Source organism: Sceloporus undulatus, chromosome 2 (assembly GCF_019175285.1).
Source record: "Sceloporus undulatus isolate JIND9_A2432 ecotype Alabama chromosome 2, SceUnd_v1.1, whole genome shotgun sequence".
In the NCBI taxonomy this organism is placed as follows: domain Eukaryota; kingdom Metazoa; phylum Chordata; class Lepidosauria; order Squamata; family Phrynosomatidae; genus Sceloporus; species Sceloporus undulatus.
In genome coordinates, this window is record NC_056523.1 from 93,709,132 (window position 1) to 93,721,607 (window position 12,476).

At 37.6% G+C, this 12,476-nt stretch overlaps 1 protein-coding gene across 3 annotated transcripts in view; it reads right to left on the reverse strand.

The window, feature by feature from the left end:
- Nucleotides 1–12,476, reverse strand: part of CNOT6 (CCR4-NOT transcription complex subunit 6) — a 65,142-nt gene that overhangs the window by 16,536 nt on the left and 36,130 nt on the right. For 2 of the 3 annotated variants that reach the window (XM_042449420.1, XM_042449422.1), the window contains 5 exons: nucleotides 9,023–9,209; nucleotides 4,266–4,351; nucleotides 3,758–3,862; nucleotides 3,606–3,674; nucleotides 1,277–1,434 (listed from right to left, as the gene is read on the reverse strand). In XM_042449420.1, coding sequence (XP_042305354.1) covers nucleotides 1,277–1,434; nucleotides 3,606–3,674; nucleotides 3,758–3,862; nucleotides 4,266–4,351; nucleotides 9,023–9,209 — 605 coding nt within the window. The remainder of the gene's footprint in view (nucleotides 1–1,276; nucleotides 1,435–3,605; nucleotides 3,675–3,757; nucleotides 3,863–4,265; nucleotides 4,352–9,022; nucleotides 9,210–12,476) is intronic. The other variant, XM_042449421.1, reaches the window with a different exon arrangement.

Here is a 12,476-nt window from a genome sequence, read left to right on the forward strand (position 1 = left end):
AAAATCCAAAAGTAGAAATGAAATATAACATTAGAACTCAGATATTTATAGACTAACAGCAGAATTCACACAAGATCATACTGAATGGCAGCCAGTCACTAAACCATTTTCATAAAACTACTAAACTTCATGACTCAAATTATAAATGAGTCCAGCAATCTATAATTGCTCCCTCAGAATTGCAACAATTCCACATTTCCTCAAAGCTAATAATGTGTAGCTTTTCAGGATCCAAAAAGTTCATTGAAAAAAAAATCTAATAATGCAAAGGAAAGGTGTAAGGGTTCCATAAGAAGCATTCTTCAAAGTATAGTGAACCCAAGAAGTAGAAAACTTATCTACTAACCTGGACACCCCAATACACAACTGTTTCAAATAAAATGGGAGAACCAGTGAACACTGCAAACATACAAAATACCCAGTATTTTTACTGTCAGTTTTGTTGGAAAAGCGCCTCTCAAAAGGTCGTTAGGTAACACACACCAGAAGACACAAGTTATATTAATTCACTGACGAGAACTGTGCCCATAACACTACAAAAAAACATGATTAGAATGTGAACTGTTTGTTTTTAGGAAGAATAGAAGGGAGAAAAAGACAACTGAAGAAGAACAAGGACACAAAGGGAGGAAAGGATAGTGAAACCTGTAAAGAGATTTGACCCATTACAATAGCAATTTAAACTGTGCACGTCATCTACTTTTTGCTCTACTAATGGCTACCCAAAGCTCTTTAAAGGACAAGCTATAACATTCATTACCAAGAGCAAAATATAATTTTCCTGGTTTGATGAAGCATGCATTGTCCAGCAGGGCTGACCCTAATTCCCGTTTTCTGCTTCAAGACCATGTAATCCCCAGCAGAGAAGCTCTGCAACTCTCTTCACTGCATCTGCTAGTTTGGCACATCATCGGCAGCCACGTAACTCATTCTTCTAACAGATGGGAAAGCAAATGAATCTCAACACAAGAATGATAAATCAGGAAATGACTCTCATGCTTCTCTTACGATGGAGACAGGGAGGGGGGAAGACAACAGTAACATTTCATAGTCATTCTGCAATAGTCCTTCTCTCATGTGACTGTCTTATTTCAAGTGCATACAAATTATTTTTAGGACAAAGCTGATGGCTCTTTTTTCCTATCCTCGCTGTCCAAAAGAACATACTACAGGTGTCACATACTGATTACCCTCATCTTGTAAGTGTACATAAATTGTTCAATTTTAAATATCTAAAAATGGTAAGTACATGAACAAAAAGGAAGTAATTTCTCACCTGAAGACTTATGATGTCAGCATTACAGCTCAAGATTTCCTGCATAATAGCCTTTTTCCTGTATTCCCAGTTCAAGGCCCATGATGGGCAATAGCCATATAGCTGCCGAGTAGCATATTTATCACAGAGAACATTGTAACACATTACAGAAAATAGAGCTGCAAAACAAGAATTTTACTTATGAAGATTGCCCAGTGTATGCACTTGTCCTTTCAATAGTTTATTAGCAATAAGATTTCCCTGCTCTAACTTTGATATATGGTTCAAAAGGTGGCAACCCCCCTTGGACACACACAGTTATTTTTTCTCTTGTGGAAAACAGTCATCAAACGACAGTGTGGCAAATACAGTTTTTATGTTTTAGTTTTAACTTCTAACCTAGTTTCTCTGGTTGATAATCTCATATGGTTTATGTTATGAAGCTATTACTTTTAAATGTAATCTTGGTGGTTTTGTAACCCAGGAGTAGGATGTAACAAACTGCATGAATGTAACAGCAAACCATTTCAGCTTCCCCCTTGTCAGAATTTGTTGGAATTATGGTTTGTCTTTAAATTGCCTGTTTTAATAAATCAAAAAATATACATGCTAGGTTTGGACTTGCATGATTCATCAAGACAACACTCCACTGTACATAATGTATTGGTACCATCTACTTGGAAAGAAGTGCAGAACTTCACCTACAAGGTCAATAATTCATTCAAAAGACAACTTAAAGCCACTTTATATTAAGAGATTAGGGAACCATTCCAAGATAACAGTAGCCTTTAAACGACTTCAGAGCTGCTACTGAATTTCAGGTCAAAATCAGCTGAAACTTTGTTTCATAAGGAATTTAATTTACAGCCTTACACAGACAAACTAAATGTAAGCCAACAGGACTTACTTCTGAGAAAACACAATGCACAGAGATGGGCTATAAAATAAGGCAATAGGTCAATATAGTTGAGATTAAAGTTTCAATTTTAATGCAATTATCCAATATTTAAGAACTTTGCCTGAAGGCACTGTATGGCATTGATATAATAATTGGGCTCCACTTAATTTTAGATATAATTTTTAAAAAGATAATTTCAAGTTTTCCCAAAGCAATCTGATCACGACACACTTATAGAGCTCTAGTGTCAAAATAAACTACAGTTCCCAGAAAGTGATCCAGTGCAGTTAGAGCGGTCTCAATCTGGTTTATTTCTACAGTGTGTATTGGACCTAGATGTGTCATGATTATATTGCTTTGGGAAAATGTGAAATTATCTTTTTTTTTAAATTATGTATTTTTAAGAAGGCCATGGTTCCACTTGCAGTGGATCTAGAAGTACAGCCTTGAACAGAAAATACAAAAAAGAATTTTAGTCAATATATATGCTTACTCAAGCTCTAAAACTGGTTTTAGTCCTTACTCTTTCCTTTCTAAAAAGGGACTCTAGGGTCCAAAACACACTGCAGTAAAAAAATGTCTCACAAAACTAAAGTTCCCAGAATTTCATGACTGTTAAAGTGGTGCCAAACTGGATTATTTCTGCAGCGTGTATGTAGTGTGTATTTTCTATTCAAGGATGTACTTCCAGATCCACTGCCAGTGGAATCAGGACATTCTTCCCCTCCCTCTTCTGTTGCAATAGATTTTCAAGCAATTTGGCAAACAACAACATCCACCCCTGCTCCTAATGTTTCACAGGCTTTTAAGGTGACAGAAGGAGGGAGTGTAGAACGGATGAGATGCCAGTGAGATCCAATACAGCAGTGATTCCCCAACTCTGGTTTCCAGATCTATTGGACTTCAGCTTCCAGAATCCTGGACCACCGGCCAAGATGGCTAAGACTTCTGGGAGCTTAAGTCCAAAATATCCGGAGGATCAGAGCTTGAGATTCACAGCAACAGAGTCACACAACTAGAGCTTTGCCACTGAAATGACTGATCTTATTAATCAACATAACATGAGTCATTTTCATTTCTATGGGTCTACTTTGGTTGGAATAGATAATATAAATCTAAGTCTTTTTCTGCCACATAAACAGATGTTTCAAGTAAGGAAATCATAAATTTCCTTCTAGAATGTTGCCTTTTTTATTGAAGCATTTCCTGTATTGCTATGTATTTTATATGTATTATCCTATTATTTCTTAGATTGTACGCCATAGGCAGGCTTACTCTTATATATTTATTGTTTTATGTACAGCGCTGTGCAAATCTACAGTGCTATATAAATAAATAAATAAATAATAGTATCTATCAAAAAGAAGGGATCAAGAAATAAACTGCTCAAGCAAAAAAATTGGCAAGCTCACTAGTCGTGGGGGGGGGGAGCACACATTGCTTCAGCATTACCTGTTGGTCTTGTTCTATCTGGTTCTTGCAACATAATCCAAGATCTTGGAGGTGGCTGTTCTGTTGAAACTATTGAGAAAGACAAAAATAAATATGAGATAATATTTATTTTTAAGAGGCACAATTGTATGTGTTAGAAAGTCATTACTTACTTCTTTTTGCAGTACCTGCCAGGTTATCAAGCAAATAACTCAGTAGCCTTCTTGTTCCATCTGGTTCCTGATAGAGATTCAGAATATCCTGTGTAAGTGGGTTTCCTGTAAAGATGTTGGGGGGGGGGGGGGGAATGATGAGACATTAGATTTAGATATTTCTGTTGTTTGTTTTTATATTTAGTTCTAGTATCAGGGAAGCTTCATTCAGAACACTGAATATAAAATTACTGCTAAAAAATGCTTTCCCTTCACAAAATTATCACCAAATGTAAGTCAACAACAGAGCAAAAATTCTAGGTTTCTACAGGCATAAATAAATAAAAAAAAGATTATGAAAAATATTCTTAAAGGACTGTAGTCCTGAGGCATTCACGGAGAATACAATTTCAAAATGCTTAGATCTTAGTGTGTCAGTTCTAGCCAATATAATAACTTTATCAGCTTGAAGGATTCAATCAAATCAAAAATGCAGACAAAGGGTAAGAAAACTAAATAAAATTCATACCTTTCAAACCCAGTGTCTGTAACTGAAATAGTTTTCCCAGCTCAAACGGTAGAACTCGTAACAGGTTGTTATTTAAATGGAGTTCCCTATTAGCAATTCACATGAAGACAAAAGTAGTAAAATATAAAAGTTAATTATTTCAAACTAGTTGCTTAACTACAAAGAGAAACGGTATTAAAAGGCTTATTTTTAAAAATGGAAGACTAAACAAAAAAGATTAATGATCTTGCAAAGAGATATTAAACATGATGAATTAAAATAAACCAATTTGTTAAGTCTTCTAAGCAAAATATTAAACTATTAATGAAGAAAAAATAATGGAGCAATGATTCCTATTGTCAAGATAACTAGTCAAAATGATGTAAAGAGCCAACACAAAATATTTTTAGAACACTTTATATTAAGCTACCAGCTAATTGCTGTGGCTTTTTGGGCAATCATTTAACATTAACTAATGAAAAGAGTAATCTAATAATGTATTTATTTATACTGAAATACAGGAACAGCTACTTTAATGCCCTATTAGCAAAACGATACATACTGGAAGTACAGAGAAGTTATATATTGAACATAATGAGTTCCAGACCAAGAAACAGAGATTGTAGTCAAGAATTGGGGGTTGGACTAGATGGTCCTTGTGGTCTCGTCCAACTCTATGATTCTATGAAATCAGAAGACAACTAGGATCTGGAGGGGCATCTATGAAAGACCAAGATAAGATCCTCAAATATAAAAATATATCATTAAATATCAAGACAGGATTGTTCAAATCATAGTACAGTGTGCCCGCGTGATATGCGGGCATGCTATACGCGGCTTCCAGCATATGCTGGAAGCCACACCAAAAAGGCTTCTCCTGCACTCTGGAAGAAACAATCGGGTGTGTGCCCATGGCGCATGCCCCACGGCGCACTGCAGGAATGAAGCCCATTGTTTCTAATGGGGCTTGAGTTTACACGGTATTTCCCTTACATGGCGGGGTCCGGAATGGATACCCACATAAGGGAAGGGCCAACTGTATTTTCGATCTGTATGTATGGTTGTGAAAGCTAGACAGTGAAGAAAGCTGATAGGAAGAGAATGAACTAATTTGAAATGTGTTGAAGAATAGTTCTATGGATATCATGGACCACCGAAAACAAATAAATTAGTCCAAGAACAAATCAAGCTCAATTTCTAAGTTGAGACTATGGATATATCATGAGAAGACATGACTCATAAAAGAAAATGATGCTTGGCAAGGTAGAAGGCAGTAGGAAAAGAAAAAGGCCACATTACAGCTGGAGAGACTCAATCAAGAAAGCCATAGTCCTAGATGAGAAGACATCAGCAGGGCTGTTGATGATAGGGTGATTTGGAGGTCTCTCATTCATAAGGTCACCAAAAGTCAAAGTCAACTTGATGGCAGCTAATAACAATGAGGACTCTGCAGACATTTCTTAGTTTTGCCCACAAGAATAGATAAATTGAACAATTAGAGATCATTAGACTCAAACTGTTTTTAAAAATTGGAGAGGATCAAAAGGCTTCCCAAAGAAAGCACAAATGGACAGAAGCAGCAAATATATACTGTACTTGCATTCATGGAACCAGAAAATATAGCTAGCTCTCAGCATGTAGAGACACACAGTCCTTTTATTTCTTTCCCCTAGCACAGGAGTGGAATTCATTCAGCCCTCCAGATATTGCTGGACCGTAAGTCTAGCAGCCCTAGCCATCACAGTCAATGATGTGAAGTTGAAGGCTTTCATGGCTGGCATCCATAGTTTTTTGTGGGGTTTTCGGCTATAAGGCTACGTTCTAGAAGAGTTTTCTCCTCACATTTCGCCAGCAGCTGTGGCTAACATCTTCAGAGAATGTTGGCATGGAAGAGAGTGGGATATATATACTGTTGGTTGAGAGGAAGTGATTTGCATGTAAATCTGTGTATTGTTCTGTTGTTGAATGGCAAGGCTTCCGGGTGTCTCTTTAATTAATGATCCATTGTCTGCTGGGAAACCTCACCTGGGTGGTTTTCATTTGCATGGGCAGAGTCTTGATTTTGGTGTTTTTCAGGACTGGTAGCCAAACTTTGGCACCTTACAAACCGCCATTTAGTACGCGCTCTGCGCGTACTAGAATTAGGAAGGGGCATGCTAGGGTTAGGAAGGGTCTTACTTTCCCTAGTATGCACGGAGTGAGTAGTAAATGGCAGCATCTGTCCACACGGGTGCCGCCATCTTTATGGCTCGGACACACAGCGTCCAGATGTCGCACGGCGGAAGTGATGCCACGAGTGCGCGCCTTGTGGCACCACTTCCAGGTGCCAAAAAGAAGTGCCATTTTGGCGCTTCTTTTTAGCTGCGCTGGGAAGCCTCGCGGTCTGGTCGCAGGGGCTTCTCAGCGTAGCTAATGATGGCGGCAGCAGACCGCCCGCTTTTGGGCGGTCTGTAACACGCCTTTGTTTACTTTAAGGGTTTCTTCTTTCTTGTTGAAGTTGTCCAGGTGTTTGTGGATTTCAGTGGCTTCCCTATGCATTCTGACCTGGTAGTTGTTGGCATGGTCCAGAATTTCAGTGTTTTCAAACAGTATTTTATGCCCAGGTTGGTTCATAACGTGTTCTACTACTGCTGATTTTTCTGGCTGACCCAGTCTGCAGTGTCTCTCATGTTCCTTGATTCGTGTTTGAACACTGTGTTTGGTGGTCCCTATGTAGACTTGTCTGCAGCTGGGTGGTATGTGATAAACCCCTGCAGAAGTGAGAACATCTCTCCTGTTGTCCTTCACTGAGTGCAGCATTTGCTGGATTTTCTTGGTCGGTTTGTGGACCATTTGGAGGTTGTGTTTGCTCACCACTTTCCATATCCTATCTGTGACTCCTTTGATGTATGGAAAAAATACCTTCCCTTTGGCTGGTTGTTTGTCTTTACTTCTATGTGTTTTTCTGGGTCTGGCAGCCCTGACATCTGAGTTGGAGTAACCATTAGCCTGTAGAGCCCAGTCTAGGTAATTCAATTCATCTTCCAGGAGGTGGGGTTCACAGATCTTTTTTGCGTGGTCTACCAGTGCTTTTATTGTGCTTCTTTTTTGTTCTGGGTGGTGGTTGGAGTTCTTGTGTAAGTATCTGCCCATATGTGTAGGTTTTCTGTATACGGTATGGCCCAACTGTTGGTTCGGTTTGCAGATGACCAGGACACCCAAGAATGACAATGTTCCTTCCTTTTCTTTTTCCCTCATGAATTAGATATTTAGGGTGATGTTGTTCAGATGGTTGAAAAACATGGTCAAATCTTCTCCATGGCTCCAGATGGTGAAAGTATCATCTGCATATCGGAACCATGTTGTGGGCTTTTTTGGTGCTGTTTCCAGGGCTTGCTTTTCAAAGTGTTCCATGTAAAAGTTAGCCATCATGGTGCTCAGAAGGCTTCCTATGGCTACCCCATCTCTCTACTCATAGAATCCATTGTCCCACTGGAAGTAGCTTGTGGTGAGGCAATGTTTGAATAGGAATGTGATGTCTTCATCAAAGTCTGCATAATGGACACCATGGCACTCATCTGACAATTTTTTCCAGAAGACATCACAGCTCACTACTTTAGGTAGTGGCAAGTGCAGACAGAATATCACACACACTGAAACCTTTTTTAAAATGTAAGAAGCATACAAGACAGAGCAATATGATAACCGAGAACTGATGTACCACAAAAAATTGCTAGTAGTAATTCTGAGGAACGTCATGATGCACATATGGTTATGCAATTTCTCTGGTAGCATCTACTATGGCCAAAATGAAACTACTCATTTATTTATGGTGAGTTGACAACTATGGTGGGTCAAAGCTAAAGAGAAATATTGAGTTTGTAGTGTGAAAAACTTTTTTGTTTTCTAAAATCTTTTGGAACTTAAGATTAATGTTTCTGTCTTTAGTATACTTGATTATCTGTACTGACTCTCTTGTTTTATTCTAAATTCTGAATTTATTGTATTTTAATATTGCATGTTGGTATTTTACATTGCTGGAATACTTAGAAATGTTTTATTCTGTAACTGTAAAGTACCATGTACATGGATGGTGCGACATAAACAATGATGATGATGATAACAATAATAATAAAAATGATGATGACGAAATGATTTCAAGCATACCCTGAATACCATCAAGTGTGTTTATTCTTATAGTAGTGTTGGGGGAAAGTTACATGCAAGGTGAAGGGATATGAAAAGGTAATACCTGGGACAAGATTTTACAAAAATCTGTGTGAAATGTACAACAGTGCCAGCAATCTAGATTCATATTTAAGTGGAAAAGTACCAACTCCTGATTTAGGTGGCTAGGTAGTGAATTTGGATCTTTAAACAAGACATCTGGGTCTCTGCTTTTGAAAGGCGCTTTTTTCACTCCCAGAACTGGACAAGACATCCTTGAAATTTCACACGGGTTCTGAAGAGATCACTAATTTATTACAGCCCTACTCCAGGATAACAAAGAAAGTGTGGGGCAGGAAGACAGATGATTAGATTACTCTTGTGATCATGCAGAAGACCTCACAAACCAGTCTGCAATCTAAAAGAACTCTGATTTGAAATGCAGAATAGAGCAAACAGGATTTCCCCAAGCACCTTATAGCTCAAAGATTACAGTGCAAAACTGGTAATAAACCAGGAGAGTAGATTTTACTCTGAAATTAGCACAAACTAACAAGGGATAGTTCTTAGGTAAACAACAACACAAAATGATGCAGAAGCTTTAAGCATATTCAGATTGGACTCATGCTTACCTGAGTGACACCATGTTTCCGAGCTCTGCTGGCAAACTGCGGATTTTATTAGATGAGAGGTCCAAATATACCAGATTGTGAAGCTTGGCAATGTCTGAAGGAATACGTGATAAGGAGTTGTCACTGAGATGCAAAGCTGTCAAATGGGTCAGTGACCACAAGGATGAACTTAGGCTTCTTACTTTCCCTGAAAGACAACAGAAAAGCAGCCTGTTTATTTAACCTTGCATTTGAGTAGGAACTTCTGCAATATACAGCAAAAGGTACAAAAAAAATTCCACAATAATTTTCTTCCCTTCCTGCGTGAGATACCTTTCAGCTTGGCATAAAAAGGAAGAACTAGTTTGTCTTTATTTCTGTATCTTCCTATTTCAACTTCACATTTTCAGCATTTTACTTTTTCTTTCTTTTGTTTGTTGGGAAATTCTGGATATTTAGGGAGTTTGTGTTCTAAAAGGCACTAAATGCAGTGCGCCTGCGTCGTATGCAGGCGCACTTTACGCGGGTTTCAGCATATGCTGAAAGCCGCACGGAGAGACGGGGCAGCACATCCCATAGGGATGAATGGGGCATGTGCCCATGGCGTGTGTGCGCTGCCACACCACCACGTGCACTAGACCCATTCATTTAAATGGGGCTCGAGCATAGGTGGTATTTGCTTTATGCAGGGAAGTCCAGAACGGATCTCCCACGTAAAGTAAGGGCACAGTGTATTTCTTTTGAAGTGAGCAGTTCACAGATGTAACAAAAGGAAGAAAAATTCACAATTTTGACAGTAGCTACTAACACATCTGCCACATAGAAGAGCACATGTTGGGAGAGGTTTGAGAAATATCACACGTCTGACATAACCAGAACAAGACTTTAAAAATTGTAAAATCACCAAACGAACATGCCAGGGATGTCCCCTTTCTCTGCTTCTCTTTGTAATGGCCATGGAAATTCTGATTTTTAAAAATCCAGTATCAGAAAGAAATTATAGTACCAAAAATACAAGAAAAAAATGGAATTTCAGATAACTAAAAAAAAAAAAAACCCCACTAAATATTTAGGGGTTACAATCACTAATCAAAATGCAGATCTATATAAAAATAATTATGACAACACCTGGAATAATATTTTAAAAAATCTAAATAATTGGAACAACAAACAACTGTCGCTTCTGGGCAGAGTGGCAACAATTCAAATGCCTGTCCTTCCCAAAATGTTATTTTTATTTCAAACACACCCCATACTGATAAATAAATCACCATTCATGATTTGGAAAAAAGAAATGGCCAACTTCATTTTGCAAGGGAAAAAAAACCAGAATAAAAACTGCAGTTATGCAAGACAGAAAAGAAAAAGGTGGGTTAGCGTTAGGTCTCCCCAATCTCAAATTACACTACAGTGCATGCACACTCCTATGGAAAAGAGATTGGATTCTTTTGGACAACCATAAACTTGTAGAATTAGAAGGAATTAAAATGAAAAATGGATGGCACACATATTTATGTCATGATTCCCCTCAAATAGATAAAGAATTTAATTTACACTGTATCAGGAAAGCATTATTTAGATTATGGAAATCTTGTAAGAAATTTTTTTACTCAAAAATCCCAAGGTGGGCCTCTTCTCAAGAAGCCTTCCATAAACGTGAATTTTAGGGAACCAATACGTGGATCAAATATGAATATCTTTTGATAGATATAAAGGGGGGAATCAAAATTAAGTCAAGAGAACAACTAGAATAAGAAGGGATAACTGTTGATTGGCTTCATTATCTACAATTAAGAGAAGAATTTAACAAAGATATAAAAAATGAAGGAATAGAGACAGAATGGAAAGAGTTTGATAAAATCTTATTGGGAGGCGTAAAAGGATTCATAAAGAAAACTTATAAACTACTCTTAGATAATGAGCTGAAGGAAGAATCCATTAAAGAAACCATGATTAAATGGATGCAAAATATTGGCAGACCAATACCCTTAGAAATGCGGGAGCAATCATGGAAATATAATCAGAAATTTACTAAATGCAATATGTTAAAAGAAAATTATCTAAAAATTCTACACAGATGGTATTTAACCCCATCCAGATTATCCAAGATGAAAGAACACTCTGATGGCAACTGCTGGAAATGCAAGGACAAAATTGGAACCATGTATCACATATCATGGCAATGCTCAAAGGTCAAAAAATTTAGACAAAGCATACATAAAATAATGCAAGAAATCTTAAAAATAAACATTCCTCTTCTTCCAGAATTGTTCCTACTAAACATTGGGGACTTGATACAAGTCAAATTGACCCATAACCAGATTAGTGTAATCTTATACATGATTTCAGCTGCATGTATGGCCTATGCTAAATATTGGAAATCAAGGGTAATGCCCTCTATAGACGAATGGAAATTAAGAGTACATGATTTGTTAATAATGGATAGACTGACTATGTATACTGCAGGAAAAACAAACCACGAATTTGAGAACAAATGGGAGAAGGTTGAGGAAATGTGGTACTAGTTTGGAAATAAAAATATGCTCAAAGCCAGGCACAAAATCAAAGATACAGAACTTTGATCAGATAATTACACTTATATGATCAGCTCAAAATGGAATCATGCAGTAGTCAGATGTGATCTTTTTATTTAATTGTGACATTTGTAATAATGCAAGATGGAAGTCTATAGTATTTCTATTTTATTATTATTATTTCCTTTTGCTTTGTGTTGCATACTCTTATATAATGTATTAAAATTCAATAAATATATTTAAAAAATAGGTGCATGGGAAACCTGGACTGATTTTAGCCATATGCGGTTTTAATCTATGCTGTAAACTGCCTTGGATCCCATGCTGGAAGAAGGATATAATATAATATATTTCAGGGTGGGAGGGAGAGAGGGAATTGGATTTGATATGTCTTGTTATGTTTTGACTTGTCGCTTGTTGTGCTGTATTTTCATTGTTCTTTTGTTAGTTGTTACCTGCCTCAATCCATGGGCCAAGGGCCTGTCCCATGGGAATTCTACAGATTTGTACTCCAGCACTCACAGAATATTCTACCAAAGTATAGTACAGTTCTCCCTTCCCTTACATGGGGGATCCATTCCGGACTCCCCACATAAGGGAAAAACCATGTATGCTAGTGCCCCATTGAAAACAATGGGGTGCATGCACATGGTGCATGAACCATTCATTAGATTGTACCACAACTTCAGCAAATGCTAAAAGCCATGGAAGGGAAGCCTGTGTATGGCGCAGACTGACTGTATCTAGGCATTCATCAAGTATATATTCCAGATCAGACCTTCAACAGCAGTTGCAGCTTGCAGGGTAAGCTTTCAAATTGATTTCCAAGAGAGGGAAGATGAGCTGGTTCAAAATGACTCATTGTTAGGGATGATAGTACAAGTTGTATCCAGGTAGCTGAATGTAGAAATGATCAATATGAACAAAATAATATCCATTTG